Below are 22,921 nucleotides of genomic sequence, written 5' to 3'. Positions count from 1 at the left end.
GCCACCACCCCTGTTATAAATTAGAACCCCTAGGGTACACCTTCTTGAAGAAGAGGTTTGTATTTCTCTATGCAAGGATTTCCCACTCAGTAAAACAGGATACAATATGCCATTCAGACTGCTGTATGTTTTTGAATGTCATGTGAAGTTTGTTAAAATGTATTGTGTTCATAATTGTGTGTACTTTTGTTAATCCAGAAGATGCAGCTATTAGTGAGGATCACGGAAACAAGGAAAACAAAGCAGAAAATACAAAGAACGCAGAAAATGTAAGAGACCCGGAGAACGTAGAAAACTCAGAGAATGTTACAGAGGAACCAAAAACTTCAGGCAAGATTTAACCTTCTAATGTCCTACCCTATCAAAATTGATTTCCTCAAAAGTATATGAATCTGTTTCTTTTGAATTGCTGTTTTATTATATAATTGTTTTTTTTTAATTTCATTAATACTCATTTTTTTTATGTATTTCAGATGAATTAAAACAAAGCAAAAATATGAGAGATGATGGGGGTGCCAATAATTCTCCTGACCAAACTACAGATATTAACAGTGAAGACAAGCAAACTACCTTAGCCACCAATGTGTCAGATATTCAAGATGACACTCAAGCAGCAACAGGTGGAGTTGAAGCAAATGCCAATGTTAACAACTCTGCAGACGATAAAGTGGCAGACACAAAAGATGAAGATAACAGTGTTCCATTGGCATCCGGAGAACAAGAAGAAAGACAGGATGATACTGCAGCAGAGCAAGAAGCTACACCAATGACTGATGATATAAATGAAACAGAAAATCTGACCATTGATGGAGCTGATGGTGGAGTTTCCTCTAAAAGCCAAAAGGCTGATGGGGTTGTCCAAGAGAAAACTGTAACTGAAAGAAAACAGAATGTGGAAGGAGAAACTGGTAAAGGGAATTTAGAAAGTAATGGTAAAAAGGATCAAGAATCAAAAGAGAATGCAACTGTTGACCAAGCGACGACAGCAGCTTCAGATACACTGCCAGTTGAAGATGCTTTACCAGCTCCACCTACAATAGCTGCAGACGGTACATCAGAACCTACAGAGACTTTAACAGCAGCTGCAGAGTTAGTATTAGAACTAACTGCACAAGGTACTAATGTTTCACAGAATGTTGACAGAGAACAACCAGGTGATGAAGGCACCATAGAGCCAGCAACTGAAGAAGTGAATAGAGGAGATGAACAGCAAATACCAACAAATTTCTTCTACGATGTGATGGAGCTACAGTCTGTTGCCAAAATATCTGAAGATTCAGGACTACCAAAGGATATGCTGAAAATTCAGTATCCTTTAAGTGATTTTTTTGGTTTTAAATAGCTTGTTCTGATGTAAACGTTCATTAGTATGATATGTAAAATCATAGTGGTCAATTTAAACATGATTATTTCCATTTTGAAGGTTATGATCAATAAAATTTATTTTTATTATTGTTCATGATAATAAGAACAAACCAACATCGTCTACATGATTTTTAGTCTATTAAGACCATACTTTTTGTTCTGCTTCCTATGCATATTTAAGTTCTTTAGGAATTTATTATAATTACCATTCAATCAATTAGTACTGTATATGTATCTCAAAATTAGTAAAATAAATATTATCTCAAGTTAATAAAAATGTTAAAGCAAGTCAAAATTGTGTTAAAACTTATATTTTGATACTGTTGATGTTTTTCCTTATGCAATGAACCCTAGCCATTCGTTTGGTTATGATTGTCTGAAACATCATAATCTCCTGATGTTGGATGGCAACACTCTCCTCTTCATAGCAGGTAACATGGTGCAGCTGTTGAACATTGTCACCAAGGAACAGAAGTACTTACGCAGTACCAGTGGTGGAGGCATTGGAGCAATTGCTGTAAGCACAAAACCTCATTAAGATTTTGTTTAATATGTACAGTACTGTCTGTGTTGAATCTTAGGTTGTGTTCAGACGTGAGAGATAAGTAAACGTAGCTAAAGCAAGGTGTGCAACTCATGTCTGAACACATTCAATATTTAGTTATTAGCTTTCACTTAATATTTAGATCATACTGAATAAACAGACAAACTAAATCAAATCTCTCTTAATTTTTCATGTGCACCATTAAATTGGCAGGCATCTCATGTTTTATGAAATTTTCTATCTATAGGCCTACAATCATAGCTTTTCTACTATAGCTTTATATTTTCACATTAAATTATGTTGTCAAATTTTGGTTGATAATTTTTATAATTTTAGATTTTAACAAACTTCCATATGTTGAAACAGGATTGCTAGGAGTAATTAAACTAATCAAATAATTGAAAACAGCTTAAAATTCAAAAATATAGTTTGTATATTATGTAATAGAAATATAAACATTCATTTTTTAATGTGACCATTCACCAGCTTATGGAAATTTCAATGCACTTCAACTTTTATTTTATAAATAGGTTCACCCAAGTGGCAAGTATTTTGCCATTGCAGAGAAAGGAGTTTTGCCAAATATTAACATATACGAGTTTCCATCTCTAAGACTGTACCGCATCTTACGGGAAGGTACAGAGACAGCATACGCACACATTGACTTCAATCCATCAGGCACCTTGCTTGCTTCTGTGGGTTCCAGTCCAGATTTCATGCTCACCCTATGGAACTGGACAGAGGAGATGATCATGTTGCGATCCAAGGCTTTCTCTCAAGATGTCTTTCGTGTCACGTTTTCACCAGACAATGAGGGGCAGCTGACAACGAGTGGTATTGGCCATATAAGGTATCTTTCTCTTAATGATTTCTATGATTGTGAAATTATGACCAAACACATTGAACTGTCAATTTTTCAAAATAAAAGAATATAAACCATAGATGACAGTTTGTTGGTAAAGTATTTTAATTGAACAGTTTTTTACAGTTGAAAGTAGTGAAAATCTGCTATCGCTGGCAAATAATCGATCTACTTGGAATAATATTTGCAGAAACACTATGCTGTAAGCCGAAAGCGGATTAATTTGATGAATGTATATTTTGGTTAGCGTGGTGACAAGAAATACCTTAAACATACTTTATAATAATAATAATAATAAACATACTGTTGATAATATAGGCCTATGCTTCTATTTTTTTTATTCCAGATTCTGGAAAATGGCGAATACCTTCACTGGCTTAAAACTTCAGGGACAGTTGGGTAAGTTTGGTCGCACAGCCATCTCTGACATCCGTGGCTATGTGGAACTACCAGATGGGAAAGTACTTTCAGGAACCGAGTGGGGAAACATGCTATTATGGGATGGTGGGTTGATCAAAGTGCAGATTTCACGTAAGCATAAAAAACATTGTCATGCTGGACCTATTGAGCAGTTTGTAATGGATGAGGGGGAGCTGATTACTATTGGAGCTGATGGATTTATTCGAGTAAGTGTTGTTAATTATTTTGTATTGTTGATGTGTTTATTCATCCATCCATTCACCCACTCATTTATTTATTTTCTTTCATTCCTTATTTTGCTTCGTTCATTATAATTTTTTTATTCATCTCTCTGTCCATCAATGTATTTGCTATTCATTCATTATATTTTTTTAATCCTCCATTCATTCCTTCATTTATTTACTGTATTCATTCATTTTCTTATTCATTCATTCTTTTATTTCACTCTTTATTAATCCATTTTTAAATTTCGTTTTGAAGGTCTGGGATTTTGAAAGTATAGATACTGCGGATTCTCCTGATGATTCCGGAATCTTTGAGATGGAACCGATGAACGAATTGAAAGTAGGGAATGATGTCTATCTACGCTCAATGATCAAATCGCTAGATCCTGAGGTGCAAAGCATTTGGTTTGCTCAGGTAAAAACAGTGTTGTATCTCTAAAATAGAGTGAAAATTGCAAAAATACCACCTGTGTTAACTTATGGAAGTGTTGATAATTGTTTGATTCTCTTGCTTTATTATATTAATATATTTATTGGTATTATTGTTATTCATAAATTTATTTGTATTTCTTTTGTTACTTTTATCATTATCGAATATAGTATCCATAAATTTGTTGAATGCAACTGTTACATATTGTACTTTTAAATGAAATGCTGTTTTTCTCTTAGGATGCTAATGGTGCCATATGGAAGTTGGATTTGTCTTTTTCTCACACTACCAAGGATCCAGAGCGGCTGTTTTCATTCCATTCTGGTGCTATAAATCAGACTGTGTCATCAACCGTATCACAGCTAGTTGCAACAACCGGTGCTGATCGTAAGTATGCTTATTGACAGCCTTTTGATCTATTTCTTATTTGTTCTTATAAGTTTTAATTTTAGCTTTTAAGATTTGCAAATATTTTTCTGACAACAATGTGGTTTGTCACGTCTGTGTAACTTATATTACATGCTTGATGCCATATATATTATTGAGAATACTCCGGGAACATCAACTAATTGGTGTTATTTTAATGTACAGTTTTATGTGCCTATATCTAGATACCGTTTTTGTGTATTTTGTGGTTTTGTGTATTAAATGTTTATCACTTTGTAGATACGGTTAGAGTGTACGACTACAGCTCCAAAAAACCATTATGTCAAACCAGGTTCAATGCAGGTGGATCGTCATTGCTATGGATACCAGAAATTGTAAGTGTTCTATTCGTAATATTTACAAGGTTTTGAATTCAAGATCAAATAACTTATAACTCGCAGCGGCACTGCTGAATTGCTTATGGGCGTGGTCTATGATTACTATGAGTATTAAATTATAGCACCTGATAAAAGCATGTTATTGTCATTTATCAAATGCTTTATTAGCCACATTATTTATAATAATTATTGACCAATCATATCCGTAATTAGTAGTTTTTTGTATGCTTGTGATATCCAGTGGGTGTGTCCAAATCTCAATGGGCTTATTAATTCAGACCAGGCAATATAAAAACTATGTATCACAGCTAATGGCAAGATGGAATTAGTTATATGAACATTTTAGCATATGTAGCCTTTGATAAATAATATAACTGCCTATAAAAATAGCAATTTGATTATTTTGTTTTGTTTATGTGGCTGTTTTGATTCAGGTGATTATTTTACTTGATTATTTTACTGATAACATTTGAAGCATTGAAACAATCTCTCTAATTTTGGAATATAGACTGCTTCTTCTGTAAGTTGTTGGGCTTTTAGTTTTCAATTTTTAAACTTTTAATTTTTTCAACAGATTGATCCAAAAGGCCGAACAATCTTGGCCGGGTTTGAAGATGGTGTGGTTCGTGTTTTGACAGTTTCCAAACGTGATCCTAAAAACCTTACACCAGTAAAATGGCAATCACAGGCAACAGATGCTCAACTGTTGCTCAAGCAAGCGTTTAAACCACAGAGTTCAAAGGTCACCTCAATGGCAATAGACTCGAAAGGGGAGTTTCTGTGTACTGGGGTGAGTTCAGGTGTTTCAAATTTTTGCAGTTATATCTCAGTTTTATTGTTATAATTATTGGCATCATCTTCACCATAACAATTATAATAATCATCATTGTCACCCTCCTCATCATCATGAGATCAGCATCATCATGATCTTCATCAATAATCATCAGCACCACCACCAGCTGACCACCACCATTTTCTTCAAAATGTATCATCATCTATATCAAGAACCATCATCACTATTAATAATCATCATCATTACCATCATCGTCATCACCAAGATTACTATCATTGGCATTATTATTGTTGTCATTACATAATCTCGGTCAATTTTAAAATCATCTCGGCATATGTGTGGCATTCATTAATGATTGTCAATTTTGTTAAAATCTATTAGGAAAAAAAAGGTGCTGATTAGAAGAAATATATTTATCTACTTTCTAATCAGATAAAAATTTCTTGTAACGATAATATTGAGTTGTTTTGTTGTACATGTAGGGTGCTGATAGCACAGTATTCTTCATGACTATTGGGGATGTATATAAACCTATTGGCTTTGTGGATGTTCCAGGGCCAGTAACCCACATGACCTGGTCACCTTCACACTATGTAAGTTTCAAAACATCAGTTTTTGTTATTGTAAAATTATTACTTTTTAAATTTCTACAAAGTAGCTTCTTAAATGTCTTCTGATTTTTGTCTATATTCCATGTGCAATGAAATTCTCGGTAAGTGCAAACCTTAAAATGTTGAGGTTGTAGGTTCAATGCAGGATTTTGTTCTTTTGTGATTATAAATAAAAAACAGCTCCATTCACTAAGCCTCATAATGAGATTGTTCCATTCTGAAATTACTAAGAGTACTTGTTGTTGGATATGAAAGAATTTTTAATGCAAGTAAAAAAATAATGTAAATAAATCTAAAAATTTATATTATTTATATTCATTACTTGGTTACAATGTATATTTATCTATTAATGTATTCTATGTTTTATTTTAGAATTATTAGGAATACTTTTTTGCAAATGTATTCTATGTACTCTGTTTTTTCTTAGGAGAGAAATACAGTGCTTGTGTTCTGTGCGAATGGTGAGGTTGTTGAGATTGAAGCACCAGATGCCGACTCCTACGACACTTCAAAAACCTTTAGACTGAACAATGTCAAGATGAGGAATGCCACTTTTAAAAGTGTCAAGTCAAAATTGAGGGTAAATAAGATGATGTAACTACTCTTTAGGCTGAATAATATAAAAGTAACAAAAGTCCTTATATCAACATATATACTTGGTTTCACACATATTTCTAAAAAAGAAAGATAAATAAGTTTGATTTTACACTAAAATTAGGTCCTCATCATCTCATTGTTTTTTGTTTTTTTTATTATCTAATTTGCCATCAAGACAGAACCAATGAACATGAGTGTTTTAGCATGGCAGATTAATTGCTTGTTACATGTGCCCGGACTGCTGTTAACTCACCGATTGGTCCATTGGGATTGATGTTATAGTACATTTGTTTCCATTACCGTAAAACCTGGAATAGAAGCCCCATGGGCTTAATCTCAAGAAGAAGCCCTCCCCCCTCCCTCTTCAGTTTGCAAAAGTAATCTCGATTAGAAGCCCATGAGCTCTTTTCAAGATAATATGGCTTTTCTTGAGATAGCACTTACATTATTGACATTCTTTTTGATGATTATGATAGTGTGTCAGCATGGTTAAACTTGATAAAATATTAAACAGAATTTTAAATGCCATAGTTGTAAAAATGTCAAATAATCCAAGGGTTCTAAAAAAGAAGCCTAGGCCTTCTATTTGAGGGTTTACAGTATATCTCTACTATACCGATTGCAAATATTGATCTGCATGCAAAAAATATTCAATCAATGTTACACAGAATTGTGTGTGAGTACTATGCTGCTGTGATAGCACTGAATAGTCCATTGGGATTGATTTTATAGTGCATTGTTTCCAATATACTGTATCTATACTTGGCTATACTGATTGCAGCTGTTAATCAACAAACAAAAAATAATCAGTGTTATACTACATGTGTGAGTAGTAAGCTATTTATTGATGTCATTAATATGAATGTTCAAATATCAGGCACTTAATAACCTTTTATTTATAGAGTAATGTTATAGGTATAGTACTGCTGTATTCAGCTGTATCAAACTAAAGCAATTAATTGAGACAAAATCTAAGGGGAAAGGAACTAACCTAATACATAAATAAATAAATAAACAAAAGCTAACCTAACAGTCAAGGGATAAAAGTTAAGATTCAAGTTAAAATTCAACATTCAACAGGGACGGGAGAGAGGTATTACCAGTACAACCAAGTTCTCAATCGAGTTGACCACAGAAGCAGAAAGGTTTGAGTTAGTAAAAAGTAATAATGGTAATGAGACCAGAAATTCTATTAACAATAATTGGCCTAATAATAATAATAAATATAATAATGATGATAATATTTCTAATGACGCATAGATTAGCAACTGTTCAAGACCACACATAATATAAAAGCATAAGCAATAATGGGATAAAGTAAAGCTCTCAATATAAATTCAAAAGTTTTCTTTTAAGTTTCATTTTAAAACTGATTAAAGAAGATTACAGTCCAAGTTATCCCATATTTCAGGGGCAATATAAATAGTATTGAGGCTAGTACATTTCAGTTTTCTCTTTTTATTTTTAAGTTTACTTTTACCCCTGGTGTTGTAATTGTCGGGATGTGATTCATTTGCAAGTACACAAATTAGTTTACTATTTAATGCATTAGTGACAGAATATATAGCAATTCCATACTGTTTCAGTACTGTACTTTCCTATTTAGACTTGTGAATAATAGAACAGTCCAGTTTTATGGATCTGGATTTATTGTACTCCAAACATATAGATACCCACATTTACATCAGAGTTTTATTGACCTGACACCTGTTAAACAGTTCAAAAACCTACCGGAAGTGAAGTTTAATTTGAGTTTTGAAGCTTTTAAAATCTGTGATATCCAATACTCAGGGGATTTTACAACAATTAAAGAACATCAATACGGTAACATTTTTGCAGATGGCAAGAATTATCGAAGAATTAAAACGATTAAAAAATGATCACTCCATTGAAAAATCTACTATTGTCAGAGCAGAAGGATCCAACATCTGGGGGTCCTTATTGTAACCTTTAACCTCCCGTTAATGTATTTGTCTTGTACATAATTATTCTAATGAGCTATAATTTGTCCTTGTTTAACAGAGAAAAGAAGAAGAAAAGAGAAGAGAGGAAGAAGAAGAAAAGAGAAGAATAGAAGAAGAAAAGCAACGAAGAATCCGAAGAGAACGTGGTATTGAATCGGATGATGAAGATGATGATAAGAAAGGTAAAGATGTTATGTGGTTGTATTATAGATTTATAGTGAAAGTATGGGGAAAAAAATTTCTCATGTAAAAGGAAAAATTAACTTATCAACTTTTAAGGAAACACAGAATTTATTTTTGAAATTTGTAAATTACTAGCGATTTTAAGAGTACATACAAAAATTTTGTTGTCAGTAATATTCATGCCATATTCATGCATCTGTTAATAGGGAGGAAAATATTTTCTCTTGCAGAAAAAGAAGAAGAGGAGTTGCTACCCCCTCTGTTCATACCAGAGGAGGCTAGCCCCATTCACTGCGGTTTCTACACTCCCAATGATCCAAACAAGTTCTGGGTTTCAATGGTGCATTCATAATATTATTAATTTCATTCATTGATCCAAAATATTTCTAAGCTTAGCTAAATTTTATATTGTTATAATTGACTAGTCTGTTTGTCACTTGCCTGTTGGTTGGTCATTTAATCAATAAGCTAACAAATTCAAATTGCCGTTCCACATTAAGTAATCATTCAGCTAGACTCAGCAGCTAAATAAGATTAATGTATATTTTCAGCAGCCGTTTAATCTGTCTGTTGGACTGTTGGTTAGTCAACCAACGCTTACTCCACCTTTCGGAATTGCATTATATTCAGGTTGTTGTTTCAGTCGGGCAAACAACCAACCAATCAAAGTATTTTAATTAGTCATACATTTTTCAATTTATCAACAATCAGTAGGCCTATACAGAAAACTTCATTTTTCTTTTCTTTTTTCTGTTTAAATTCTATATTAAGTACTTACAGATTATTTTACTTTTTTATATTTTTTTGTTTTTGTCATCGGGTGCATTTTTGCAACCAGTGTGGCCATTTTTTACTAGTGCACTCTATAAAATGAAAAAAAAATCACAAATCCTGTTAATCATTTTTCTTATAATTTGTTGTGTAGGGTGGGTATGATGCAGGGTACCTATATGAATGCGAATTTCCAGATGAGAAGAAAAACATGCAGTTGAAGCGAGCAGATCGTGAGGAGGATATTGGAGATCCAACTCAGGCAGTCCCTGTTGTTGACAGTAACGACACTCCTATTACCAACATTACTTTCAGGTAGATTTCATTTATTTTATGTAGGATTTATAAAGTACTCGTCCATTTCAGAAAGAACTGCTCAATGCGCTTTTTCAATCATGAACAATGTACTTACTAAAGAAGGCAGAAAAGACCTAGAAGAATAATTTTTCATTTTGGTTATTACCACTAATTTTTATTCAGTAAAAATGGACAGCAAGTAATCTTTGGCTTTGAAGATGGCTCAATCCGTATCCAGTCTGTGAACCAAGAGGGCTTGAAAGTTAAACCCAATTACTCTCAAGGAGATCTGTCAAATCTTGGGCCACACTGGACATTGACTGTACATGACAATAATTATGGTAAAGTAACCAGTGTGGAAACAAGCATGGATGATCGTTATATCTTCACTACTGGAACAGATGGTAACTTCTTCGTCTATGAATTGATGACTCAAGAACAGATAGAGGAAGCTAAGGCCATTGCTAGAGCTAAAATTCCATCGGCCAAGGTGAGCAATATAGGTTATTTATTGAGCAGTTCATAATACTGTAGTTAATCGCCATTGTCATATCTTCATCATTCTTATAATCATCTTCATCTTTGTTGTGGATATATTACTATTTCATAAAATACTAAATAATGTAAGTCATATAACCTTCTATACTATTAATAACATTGATAATATTCAAAGATCATCATATAATTTAGCTCTTTACCATTGAATGTTCAGGGTGGTTTGGTGTAAATTGCATACAATTATTTATCTTATTTTATCCTTATTGTTTGAGCACATGTTTCACTTTTTTATTGCTCTTTACATTGAATGTTCAGGATGGCTTGGTGTAAATTGCATACAATTATTTACTTTTTTTAAATTTCTAATTGTTTGAGTACATGGTTTCACTTTCTTATTGCTGTAGGCAAAGATCAAGCAAATTATTTTGATCCTCTTTGAACCCGTTGAATCTCACCTTTTAGAAAGAAGACTTAGAAAGAAAAGCTGATGATATTGAAAGCAAAGATCATTACAGCATTGAGGTGGAGAAACAGAAGGCAGAGCACGACAAGATGATGAAGCTAGCAGAGGAAAAGAAAGTGAACGTAAGAAGAACTATAGCTAAGCTGAGACGCCAGTTCAAGAAACTTTTGGACACAAATTCTGATTTACCAGAACATCTGCAACTGGAGAGGAAGGTAAGGGGACAAACAAGGCACGTCTTTGTTTTATAGTTTTTCTTATTTCAATACATAACATTGTATGTACTGACATTGTAAAATGTAGTAGCAAAGTGGGGGTGGGGCACATTACCCCCTATTGGATCTCTCCCTGCTCATCTAAGTGGAACTGGATTGGATTGGATTTATTTGGTGTAAACACCAAGGATAGCCCACGAAAGTCTAGAAGACTTATTTCCAGTGGGGTCCTTCTTGTGGTAATTGGACAGTACACCGGAAGACAATCCCCTACTCTTTTTCCGAAGAGTGTACTGTGTTCTTTAACCTGCACATGGACCAACGGCTTAAACGTCTACTACCCTGTTTATGCTTTCCTGCCACATAAATCTCGCCAAACTCAGACAAAGTCTTTAATTTTTGTCTTTAGTCTTTCTTTCCTGCGACATAAATCTCCCCAAACTCAGACAAAAGTCTTTAATTTTTGTCTTTACTCTTTACATTACACCAACATTTCAATGGTCATTCCTAGAATACTTTATTTACGAACTTCATTTATTCACAGGAGTTTGAGATGGATCCAGAGATCAAGAAGGATATGGAACGGCAAACTGCTCAAAGAATCGAACTTGTCCGTAAAGAATTAGCATGGGAAACGGAAAAGCATCAGATTTCCCTGGACAAATTAAAAAAAAGGTAAATTGTAAATGGATTTATTACTCATCGCTTGGAGAGCCACCTAGATTGTAATTTATTTTACTTTTTGGCATTCCCGCCGGCTCTTACGGGAAACATGAGATTACCTTTTTACAAATTTTATTGTATTTTTGTATATATGTTTGAATATGAAGGCGAAATAAATGAAATCAATTAATAAATGAAATCAATTACATTGAAATGTGCATTGCAGTAGTGAGGCTAAGGGACCGACCCTCTTACATAATAATTAATGTCACTCATATAATTAACTACCTAGAAGGTGGTGCATGATTATATTAGTTTTAGTTATATGATTTGCTACTACTTCCATCTAATAGCAACTTATGAAGGCTAATTTGATTAAGTTTTTGAATAAATAAATTTAAACATTTCGTGTTTTTGGTAATGTTGTCGCTGCGCCATGAGCATCTTTTCATAGGGATGCCGGCGCAAAACAATTTTCCATTACTATTATTATTATTATTATTATTATTATTGTTCAACTAGTTCTGCATATGATAAATGTTACATGTTGTGCATGAGTTATTTTTTATCCAGGAGCCATAAAGTGTGTCATATATAAATGACTATAAAGTGAGCAAAAATCTGTATAAATGATTTAATTTGTTTTCTCAATTCATTCATTTCAATGCAGATTCAAAGATGAACTGGAGTGTGAGAGAATCACTGTCATATCCATCCAGAGTAGTCATGAGGTCTCCACCTTCCGTACATCAGAGCTTTCAGAAGAGTTCTACGAGCTGAAAGAAGACATGATAAGTCGACAAGCAACCAGGACAGAGAGAGGTTTGAGTAGAGACACCACTCGGGAAGCACTAATGAGGCAGGCTAAGAGGTCTGAGAGTGAATCGGATACTATGATAGGCCTAGGTGCCCAGGATCACAAGAAGGCTACTGTGCTTACTGGTAGACTTGGGGAAAAGATTGCTAATGCTTTGCAAAAAGCCGAAAAAATTAAGAAGAAACGGGAAGCAAGACAGGCACAGGTTGGTAGAAGCATTCTTGTGAACAAAGTCTTTGAAATGATCATAATTTTTTCATCAAAACCCATGACTACTTCTAATGACTAAAAAGAACACTCACATTGTACAGCTTACAAAAATCATTAAACTCTATACTCCTTAAAAAAATCCTGTTTTCCATTTGTCTACACTATCAAATTTTATGTGACAAAAAAAAATGTGATGTACCCATGAGGCCATATCGCATACTATTATATTGTATAAAAAAAAAATTGAATGTGCTCAACTCTTTTTTTCCATCATATTTTATGTGACGCTTTTTGATGAAATTTGATAGTGTAGACAAAGCTTTAGTCATTATTGGATAAGACAGTACAGATTGCGGGCAGTGCACTTTTTGGACGCACTTTGCCTGTGGGCAACGCGTTCCACATCCACCAACTTCTTGCATGGGCAAAGCAAACCTTCGATGCCCACGGTTTTTCAAATATTGTATGATTGATTATTATGTTATTTTTAATTTTTTTCTTCCAGTGGGACGAACTACATGCTCACAAGCCACCAGAGGACTACGAAGATCCAAATGATATCCGCGCCATCAAGGAAGCACAAGAGCACATGGGTGACTTCAAGCTGAAGACAGCCAAGGATTACGTCGTGCCGGAACATCTACGCATGAATGCACTTAAAAAACGGAATCAACTGATCATCTTGAAAGAACTAGTAAGTTTTTATATTAAGTTTTTAAAATGTTTAATGTAAATCACATACACAGTAAAAAAACACTTTAAAATACATAGAAACAATACAGTATGTATATATGTAACATATAAATTAAAAAGCAACTTAATGGAAACAACAGCAACAGCTAAAATGTAAAGGTAAGTTAACAGTCAGAAATACAATCAGATATATTCATATTATTTATTGAGAAGATGAATCTGATTGGTCAAGCGAGGAGGAGGACAGTGATGAGGATAGACTAGTAAGTATTTTTTTTTTCTTTATTGAAATATCAATTTAAGATGTTTTAACCAAAATTGGTGTAGTTTTTTTTTAATTTTTTTATTTTGGTTCTGAAACAAATGATTTTAATTTACTGTTATTCTCTGTTGTAGATACATCAACACCAATATGAGTTCAACTGCAAAGTGATTGCTCTGCGAAACAAGAAAGTTCGCATGATCACCGACATAAAGGATTACCTACAGGAGCTTGTAGAATTACAGAAAAACCTCCCACCAGAACAGTGCAAGATGTTACCAACTTGTCCAGAACTTCACCCCTGTGAGGTGCCGGAGAAGTAAGACTTTAAAATTAATGTAAACAAAATAAAAGTATTAATTTTGAAAATGAGATATTAAATCAATTAAATATTGAAATTATTGAAAAGGAATTTGAAAATATATACAGTAGCAGTGCAACATATTCAAATTTATTTATCTATCTATTGATCTATCTATCTATCTATCTATCTATCTATCTATCTATCTATCTATCTATCTATCTATCTATCTATCTATCTATCTATCTATCTATCTATCTATCTATCAATCACTATGTCTATCTATCTATCAATCTCTATGTCTGTCTGTCTGTCTGTCTGCCCGCCTGCCTGCCTGCCGATCTCTATGTCTATTTATCTATTTATTTATTTATTGTTTACTTTCACTTTCAGTACTATTGCACTGATTTTCAAAGTAGTACAGTTTAAACATAATGAAAATATATGCAATATATAGAATAAATCATAATTTGTGAGCCTGAATTAATCCTGTTATTGATTGCAGGAATATGAATATCCTGAGGTCCATTTTGTGATTGTCTGTGACAGAGTGTAATGTTCCTTATATATCTAGATTTACATATAAAATCAATGAAATTTGAGTCAGTCAGTCAGTCATTTAATCAATCATTCCTCTCTCAGGATGGCCATCTCTTCAAGCTTTGCTCTTCTGGGTCATTCCCTTTTGTTTTCATTATTCATTTTATAAAAGGTATCTTGATGGTTTTACTTCAAACGGTGAATAAACTTGAAATTGAACGTGAACTGGATGTGCAATATTGATGTCATTTATCATTCTTATATTTCTTTCATCCTCAATATTTAATATTCAGTTTTTCTTCATTTTGCTAGAATTAATTATCATCTTTCAGAAAATTTGAGTTCACCAGAGAGAGCTTAATTAAGTTCAAGGAGGAAATGGCAGTGAGAGCTGTTAATAAAATCAAGGGTGTTGAGAGCGGTGGATTTGGAGGATTCGGTGGATTTGGTGGAGCAGGAACAGCGCCCCCGACTGCAGAACCAACGGTATCTAGAAAAGATTGCACACTTTTTAATGTATTTTAGATAATATTTGGGTTGTATTTTTTGTTTTGTTTTGGGGACAACCGTTATGGCCAGAAAATATGCAAGCTCTTACATTTTGGGTAAATCTAGACACCTCACTCAGTTGGGCCCTTCCCTGTTTTACTGTATGCTAGGTATTGAGTACTAATCTAATTGATCATATCATCAACCTTTATAATTGTTTTTTTTTTTTTCCTACATTCTCGTATAGAAACAGGATACAGGCACTCCATCCAAAGCAAGTACACCCCTGGCTGCAAAGCAGGTGTCGTCCATGTCCATCAGGTCGTCAGGTGTTTCATTTGAGACTCTGCCATCGTCTGATAAAGCCTTGTCTGCTCTTGAACAGCAGCTTCTCAAAGTAAATGAGATTAGAGTTCTCTTTAGACAGGACACCATCTTGAAGAAAATTGACGAGCTGATCAGGAACTTTGATGCTGAACTTAGAATACTCCGCCATTACAAGTTTAGAGAGGACATTGATCTTAAGAATGCTGAACTCAGGTAAAGCATAGGGGAGTGGTCAGTTCAGCGGCTTGGTTCAGGCTCTCCACCTTGACATTGGTGTTACTAGAAAACCCTCACTGTGCGTTTTGCTTGGTTACTTCGGCAACCTACATTACTTGCATTTGTCTCTCTCCATTCAGGAGTATAAATGAGTACCTGTTATGATGATGTGACATTGAATGTATTAGTCTGTGCGCAAGGGATGTCTAGGTGTATACCTAGGCAATGGTGAAGGTTGCACATATAAAATAGAAAATTCAATGCATAAACGCTTGTACCATTAATGTATGTATCTGTAGGTAACGCAACCTTGTTATTATTTTCAGGCAAGTAACATTGTTTGAGGAGCTGCATCCAAGGCAGTCGTAAGGCCTGTCTCTTATACACATCTAGATGTGTATAAGAGACAGCGGCCCGACAGTGATCTTTTTGCAGCCCACGAAAATTAATTAAAAACCCAATATCTGCAACCCACCAAACATTTTTGACTAGAAAACACCTTGTTTTGGACGGCCCGACACCGATCATCTGTAAAAAGTATTGTTAAAACTGAGAATAAAGTGGTATAAAAGCAGTGCATGAAATTTTTTGAAAGCACACTGTAAACATCAAAGTTTGGTTGTGGTCCTCGGTATTGAATCAAAAAATCACTTTGGCCCTTTAACAGATTTTTAGGCCCACCCCTGTTGTAAACAGTATCAATTATCTATTGTGAAAGCACTTTTGTTTTCTTTCTCTGAACAGCTTGAGAAGCAACAGAAACTTAACGAACTTGACATTGTAGTAACCCTAAAGCTACACCAAGTTGAACATGTAGTTAATGGAGCATTGCCTCAAGATCTCACATCTACCCTCGTATTTACTAACACCAGCATGATCAAGCTTCAGCGTCGTATCACAGAATTGAAAGAAGAGAAAACCACTCAGAGAAGACTTTACAAGTATGTAAACAAGTGGCCACATATCGTCATTACAGCCAGTTACAGAAGTTTAAATTCAGGAGATTTTTACAGTTTTAACAAGGATGAATGAATGATTTTTTTTTTCTGTTAGGCCCTTTTCCCCTTCAAATATATACAGTACACAGTATTATCTATTTAATGGAAGAGTACACACACTTTTAACCCCCTAACCTAGCAATACTTTTGTATACTTTGTGAAAATGGGTCTTTTCAGAGTGTCCCACTAATGTGTCACATTGTTTTGTGGGACCTTAGCAACAATATCCAGGGGGCGGGGCTTAGTGGAAGGGTCCATTGTATGTTTACTAAGCACATTGGTTTGATTGCAGGGAGCACCGACAGTAACATGTGCCAGGGGTCGGGGCTTAGTGGAAGGGTCCATTGTATGTTTACTAAGCACATTGGTTTGATTGCAGGGAGCACCGACAGCAACATGTGCGTTTGATTAAAGAACGCAAGCTGATGGAGACACGCATTGTAGAGCTTGAAGAGCAATGTAAGGAGGCTATGATCCAGAAGTTTGGTTGTGTTGTAGATCTCGAAAAGATTGAAACCATTGGTGTTAACAGGAATATTGAGGAGCTCAAAGAGAGAATTCGACAAAATGAACTTGCTAATTCAAGTGATATTCAAAAATGGCAGGTGAGTGAACACACCTTTTTGCTGTTTATATTATTACTGTATTAATTTTAAAATTACAGGTCTCCTAAATAAAGACCTTTACAATATAGAACACCTCCAATTTTCTGTGGTCCCAAATTAACATATGTTTTTTATCTTTATTATTCTAATTAGTGACTAAAACTGGCAAGGACTATGGAAACCCCAGTCACAATAGTGGTGTTTATAATAGAAGGGAGACCTGTATTCTTAGATTTATGTTATGTTCTTATTATTTAGATAATTATAATATAAGCTGTTTATCAATAAATGTTACTGAAGTATAGTCAGCAGTGTTACTGAAGGCCAAAATATTTCATTTACCACAAAATTATTTACACCATTTAGGAAAAAATTGAGAGTAAAAAGGATCGAATAACAGAGCTAACTAGAGAGAATACGGAAGCTATTCGACGGCTAACCATGCTACTGGGAGAGAACGAAGGATTGGAAAAGGCTCTGGATTCACGACAGAAAACACTGGTATGTTTACACCTGTAATCATGTCTTATAAGGAATTGTGAGTGCTGTGTTGGTTTGTGAATCTTTGAAACACATTATTCATAATAGAGGTGATATGTGATGATAAAAAACACTGCACTTTTAGTAGTTGGTAGATTTATTTAAATTGATTTATTATTAATAATCAAAATTGCATTAGATTTATGATACTTAATGATGATAATGACAACAATGATGATGATGTTAATGATAATCGTTGATTGATGGTAGTGGTAAATAAAAGTGATGATTATGATGATGACGATTGATTGGATGATGATGGTATTGATAGAAATGGTGATTGTAATTTATTAATTGAAATGATGATTATGATGATAATAGCAAGATGATATTCAAGTTTTACATGTATTCACATGTGAAATATACAAGGTATGCATGCTGTCTATGACCTCATCCACGAAATCATCTTATCACATCACATAATTCATTTCATAGTGTTGCTTGCTCTTTGCACGATCTATTATACTGTTAGGAAAATGTAAAATACACTATATCTAATTTCAGTTCCTGCTCACTTCTAGTTTATTTGACATGAAATAATTTGTTTTAGGGTACTTATTCAAATTAGACTCACGAATATCCATGTTTAAAATTTTTTGTGGATACTCCCCCACATAATCATACTCAATCTTAAACAGTTTAATAACCAGCAGATACAGTTTGGTAGTTGTTATTACCCCTCACCATAATGAAGTTTAGTAGAACCCCCAATTAAGGTAAGGTTAGACTTATTAAGCAACCAAAATATTATTCCTTGAAATGGGTGTTCCAAAAGAGGGATATACTGTAATAATAGGAATCTAATCATGTGTTCATGTTTGCTGTGTCTAACTTTGATTGTGTTTTCTTCCTTCATCATTGTGTGCTCATCTTTTATCAGAGTCTTGGACCAGCGTTGATGGTAAATACTATCATTCATGCTCATTACTAATCATATTAATTTCCTTTGAATTTCTTTTCATGAGTAATGTTACAGTAGTTATCATACAATGCATCTTATTTTTTTTTAATAATCAAGCATTTTACATGATACATGTACATTTCTACTAAAACTGTTAATTTGATATGTAGATGACTACATTTTTTCTTATATATATATATATATATATATAGATTATAAGTAAGTTACAAAGGTTTAAACTGTAAACATAGTTGTTATTATTTATGTATTATTTATACAAATTTACACATACAAACCTAAAGTGACAGATTTACTAGTCCTTTGCAAGAATGAACGTAAAAACAAAAATGTTTTGTAATATTTTTCTTAGGGAGGAGAATTCCAAGGCAGTCGTAAGGCAGATTTAGAAGAGAAGCAGCGACTGATACAATTAGTTCAGGTAAGTTAACTGCAGGTTTTGTTGCTTGCAACTACTGTATAACCTCTCAAAGCTGTAACTAATTTCTTTATTATATGGCATTGGCATTTTTTTTTATCTGCAATCATCTTCCCTCTTTCAATCATAATGTAGACCTGTCCTTAATATTAATTGTTTTTGAGTGTAGCCCTTTTTTAATCACACAGTAGAATAAATTTCAACAGATTATATTTAGGCTAGATATTTTATAAGTGTTTTCATTCCTAACAATTTATTGTTTTCATAGCTACAAGCACAAGAGATTGAAGCTCTAAAAGAAGAGATAAGCTTACTGTCACGTAAAGGAGGTCACATTTTACCACCTACCCAGCCACCGATGCCCCCCACACCACATGCCAACAGGCAAGTGGTGTCCAGCAGTGGGCCCACATAAATGCAGAACAAAGTAGTATTACACATAGAATGATATATTATATTAAACATATAACAAAACACATTCTATTGCTTTTAATTTTTGATTTGTAGCTTATTGTGTACAGTATATTGAAAAGTTTGTATGATTCTTATTGTATCACCCACTTAGGGTAGCCTAAATAGACAAACATAAAATTAATATATTTATTGTTTATGTAATTATATTGTTTATATATTAGTATCAATAATTACATTAACTCCAAATCAACCGCAAAAATATAGTTCATGCTTTTATTTTCATGAAACTTGACTCCCTTTTTACTTACTTAAGCAGTTGCAGCCTACCATTAAGAGTTTATCATCGAACCAACCACAAATGAAAACAAATGTCATACAATTTCATGACAGTAATTCTGTGTATTCGTTATCCTCAGATAACTCATTCATAATTAGAATCCGTCCATGATTAAATAATATATTGTATGCAATTCTTTAAAAATATAGACTGGATATTTTTGTAGTTGGAAATTCTGCATTTAAAGAAAACATTACAATGAGATGAGTTTTGTTGTTGCAATACAGTACATACCATACCATTTAAATTAAAAATTGCATATGCATATATTTAATAATTTACCTATTTTATAATTCCGAATATATTTTGTAAATATTTTTTAAGTAATTCAGGACCAAACCAATACTTTTAATCCGTCCAAGAATAATATGAAAGTATCTTCCTTGCATTTAGAGATAATACCAAATGTTATTTCAGAGTGATATACTGTATTGTTATTGTGAGAAATATAAAATGAAGAAAAGCAAGGTTGGCATTGTCTTTCTTTATTATCACATTGTGCTAATTATACAAATTTATACAGAAAATAAACACCCGAGTGTCAATCAAACTTAACAATTGACAAATCAGAACATGGCTAGGAATGTGCGCGCGTCCCACAAACGCACGTGTATGCGAATGTTTTAACACTCGTTTTGTGGGACCTTAGCAACAATATCCAAGGGGAGGGGCTTAGCAGAAAGGTTACTTGCCATAGCAACCAAACAAAGCAACATAGTGGAATAGAGTGTAGTGAGATATTGTACTGTACAAAAAGAATTCTATGGATTTATACAATTTACATTATGGGCATTTACAAAAGGGCATTGAAAAATTGTTTGACACGCTGCAATTTGTTAATTTTTGCAGGAACTCAAGGTGTTAGAATGTCGAGGAAATTTCTGAAGTTGTATGATTCCACAAAATATTTCATATACAAAAAATATTTTCGGTAATCTTATTCTAGGTTTGATTTCATGTTGTTTTCAGCATTTCTAAAACAAGTCAAATAAATTATTGTTACAGTTTCATTTAAAGACATCAAGTTACAAATTTATTATTATCAAACAATATTAATATAATTATATAATAAAATATGAGCATTGATATAGACTGGGAAATTATAGGAAATTATCATGCCTGCTTGAGGGATGTGATCACAGGGAATGTCTGCAATGGTTACATAATCCTTGTCAAAACATATGTCTGTCACAGAGGCATATAATTCCCAGTGCAAGTCTACAGTGTCTGGATATTCTTTGCTCTAATTATGCCTCTCATCTCTTTGAGCACCTGGGTTCACAGAGTGAGCCTATCAGCATCTGGAAAGTCTTGGCTATAATCGTGCTCATCTGGCTTCTCCTTGAGGGCGTTGTCTAGTTTATTCTCCTCAGCCAATGTACGGAAATGCTGAAATTTAAAGTTGGATATGTTTAATTTGCATAGCACATTATTTATTCATTCATTCATAAATGAAGACGAATAAATAAACAACAACACAAATGGATTGGACATTCAATTAGACAGGACTGCCTTCTAAAAATTGTCTTAGGTGTATATATAGGAAAACCGACTAGAGGAAGGAAGAGATGTGCTTTCCCGGCTAACATAGAAAAGGGAAACACACACGATCAGTTAAAGACAGCGGCTATAGATCGGGAGAGATGGCAGGAGTGGTTGCCATGAACCTGCCAATTGGTAGATGATGATGATGATAATGAGCACATTATTAAAGTATGTTCACTTGTGCAAGATGTTTAAAATTTATACTAACCTGAGAATTCTTAAACTCAGAGTAGAGCGTGAACAGTACATGCAATGCTTGTATTTTACTCTGATAAATTGGAATATCAAGAATTCCACAAATCATTTCTACATATTGGTCTAATGAACAATCAATATCTGCGGTCGGTAATCCAACTTTATTGAGAAGGTCTTCAAATTCTGGCGGCCATTCCTGCATCAACATCTCAATATCTGGCATTGTCCTATATTCAAATGAAGAAAAATGAGACAGTGTTAATAACTGGTTACTTCATATTATGTAATCATAATGTAATTCAAAATACAGTATTTTATTTATGCCTATGTAATGCTAAACCCTAAGCAAACATTGTTAACTATACCAAAGAGTATAGAAACTGCAAGAGGTCCGATTCTTGTTGTTTCGTTCCACTTTTAAAAAGTACTACCATGAAGTTGCGTGTCCTTCAAAAAACAAGATTTGAGCGAACTTTATTCAAATTATATTTGGGAGCTCCCTATCTTGTGGTAGTACTGCGTGCATACAAAATGAGGGCAATCAGACTTCTTGCAATTCTATACTCTTAGATTATACTTACTTGTTATAATGAACAGTGGGTGGTGGTTTTGAGCGGTGTAGATCACTAATACTTTCTATCCAGTTCTTGATTTGTTTTGGGTTTTTATCGGCATTCTCAATGCTTCTCACTTGCATGGATTTTGTCGTCGTCTGCTTTGAGATTGCACGCAGCTGCAGGTCTAGGACTGTGGGGTCAGACTGTTTCGCACAAGGCTCATCCAACACTGATAAACCTAAGGTATCCGGCTTGTTATCGGGCCTAGAAATCTATAGTTGAAATATATTATAGAGACCTTTATTACGTAATATTGAATGTATAGCCATAGTATAGGAATTAGCATTTCCCCACCACCCCTCCCCCCCCATCAACGTTTCTATGCAGCGTAAAAGTGAAGTTACATGACTAAAATTGTATAGTATTTCAACTTAAAACATTTTGGCCAAATGTTGTGTAGTGAATATGTATAATTAATATATCAACTGTGATACTTTTATTACTATGAATTGTTGTTCACTTTTGTAGGAACGTATACAGGGGGTTCCCCCCCCCCCCACTATTTGTACAGTGTTAGTATTTTAAAGCTTGTTCTTGCCATTACAAAGTCTTTCCTTAGATTGGATCACTCAAAATGAATACTACACATGTAGACCTAATATGTAAAAATAGTGTCTCTTCATCTAGAAGTCTATTACCCCACCTATGCCCTTTGCTTGAAAAATAATTACCACAAAATTCATAATTAAAGTACTACAGTATATGAAATTTAATAATCAAAGGTTGCAAATATGACACTAATATTTTGGGGTATTTTTTTATTTTTTAAGATTTTGAGTAATTCTGGTTTAGGCAACACAAACTAAGTGAATC

General features: G+C 33.8%; 2 protein-coding genes across 3 annotated transcripts in view; one reads left to right on the top strand and one right to left on the bottom strand.

Moving 5' to 3' along the window:
- The window catches only part of LOC117124028 (cilia- and flagella-associated protein 44-like), a 25,211-nt gene extending 4,993 nt beyond the window's left edge, over positions 1 to 20,218 (top strand). The window contains exons 3-32 of the mRNA XM_033270150.1: positions 199 to 330; positions 474 to 1,308; positions 1,720 to 1,882; positions 2,440 to 2,759; positions 3,118 to 3,397; positions 3,672 to 3,830; positions 4,085 to 4,232; positions 4,512 to 4,606; positions 5,184 to 5,399; positions 5,885 to 5,995; positions 6,441 to 6,593; positions 8,633 to 8,756; positions 8,988 to 9,097; positions 9,683 to 9,843; positions 10,009 to 10,315; positions 10,786 to 11,001; positions 11,546 to 11,676; positions 12,335 to 12,686; positions 13,197 to 13,385; positions 13,781 to 13,965; positions 14,820 to 14,973; positions 15,224 to 15,516; positions 15,846 to 15,884; positions 16,012 to 16,021; positions 16,216 to 16,460; positions 16,898 to 17,123; positions 17,490 to 17,624; positions 18,544 to 18,564; positions 18,935 to 19,003; positions 19,269 to 20,218. Of these exons, the coding sequence (XP_033126041.1) occupies positions 199 to 330; positions 474 to 1,308; positions 1,720 to 1,882; positions 2,440 to 2,759; positions 3,118 to 3,397; positions 3,672 to 3,830; positions 4,085 to 4,232; positions 4,512 to 4,606; positions 5,184 to 5,399; positions 5,885 to 5,995; positions 6,441 to 6,593; positions 8,633 to 8,756; positions 8,988 to 9,097; positions 9,683 to 9,843; positions 10,009 to 10,315; positions 10,786 to 11,001; positions 11,546 to 11,676; positions 12,335 to 12,686; positions 13,197 to 13,385; positions 13,781 to 13,965; positions 14,820 to 14,973; positions 15,224 to 15,516; positions 15,846 to 15,884; positions 16,012 to 16,021; positions 16,216 to 16,460; positions 16,898 to 17,123; positions 17,490 to 17,624; positions 18,544 to 18,564; positions 18,935 to 19,003; positions 19,269 to 19,415 (5,726 nt within the window). The 3' untranslated portion in view covers positions 19,416 to 20,218. The remainder of the gene's footprint in view (positions 1 to 198; positions 331 to 473; positions 1,309 to 1,719; positions 1,883 to 2,439; positions 2,760 to 3,117; positions 3,398 to 3,671; positions 3,831 to 4,084; positions 4,233 to 4,511; positions 4,607 to 5,183; positions 5,400 to 5,884; positions 5,996 to 6,440; positions 6,594 to 8,632; positions 8,757 to 8,987; positions 9,098 to 9,682; positions 9,844 to 10,008; positions 10,316 to 10,785; positions 11,002 to 11,545; positions 11,677 to 12,334; positions 12,687 to 13,196; positions 13,386 to 13,780; positions 13,966 to 14,819; positions 14,974 to 15,223; positions 15,517 to 15,845; positions 15,885 to 16,011; positions 16,022 to 16,215; positions 16,461 to 16,897; positions 17,124 to 17,489; positions 17,625 to 18,543; positions 18,565 to 18,934; positions 19,004 to 19,268) is intronic.
- A 2-nt stretch (positions 20,219 to 20,220) lies between these two features.
- LOC117124002 (intraflagellar transport protein 46 homolog) overlaps positions 20,221 to 22,921 on the bottom strand; it is a 6,581-nt gene continuing 3,880 nt past the window's right edge. For both annotated transcript variants that reach the window (XM_033270119.1, XM_033270118.1), the window contains exons 6-8: positions 22,073 to 22,320; positions 21,505 to 21,718; positions 20,221 to 21,140 (exon numbers count right to left, since the gene is read on the bottom strand). In XM_033270119.1, the coding sequence (XP_033126010.1) occupies positions 21,030 to 21,140; positions 21,505 to 21,718; positions 22,073 to 22,320 (573 nt within the window). In that variant the 3' untranslated portion in view covers positions 20,221 to 21,029. The remainder of the gene's footprint in view (positions 21,141 to 21,504; positions 21,719 to 22,072; positions 22,321 to 22,921) is intronic.

The sequence above is a fragment of the Anneissia japonica genome, unplaced genomic scaffold (assembly GCF_011630105.1).
Source record: "Anneissia japonica isolate Jap-2015-1 unplaced genomic scaffold, ASM1163010v1 scaffold522_len1101056_cov227, whole genome shotgun sequence".
Taxonomy (NCBI): Eukaryota; Metazoa; Echinodermata; class Crinoidea; order Comatulida; family Comatulidae; genus Anneissia; species Anneissia japonica.
The sequence above is the reverse complement of the archived record's forward strand: the minus strand, read 5'-3'. Positions and strand labels throughout refer to the sequence as shown.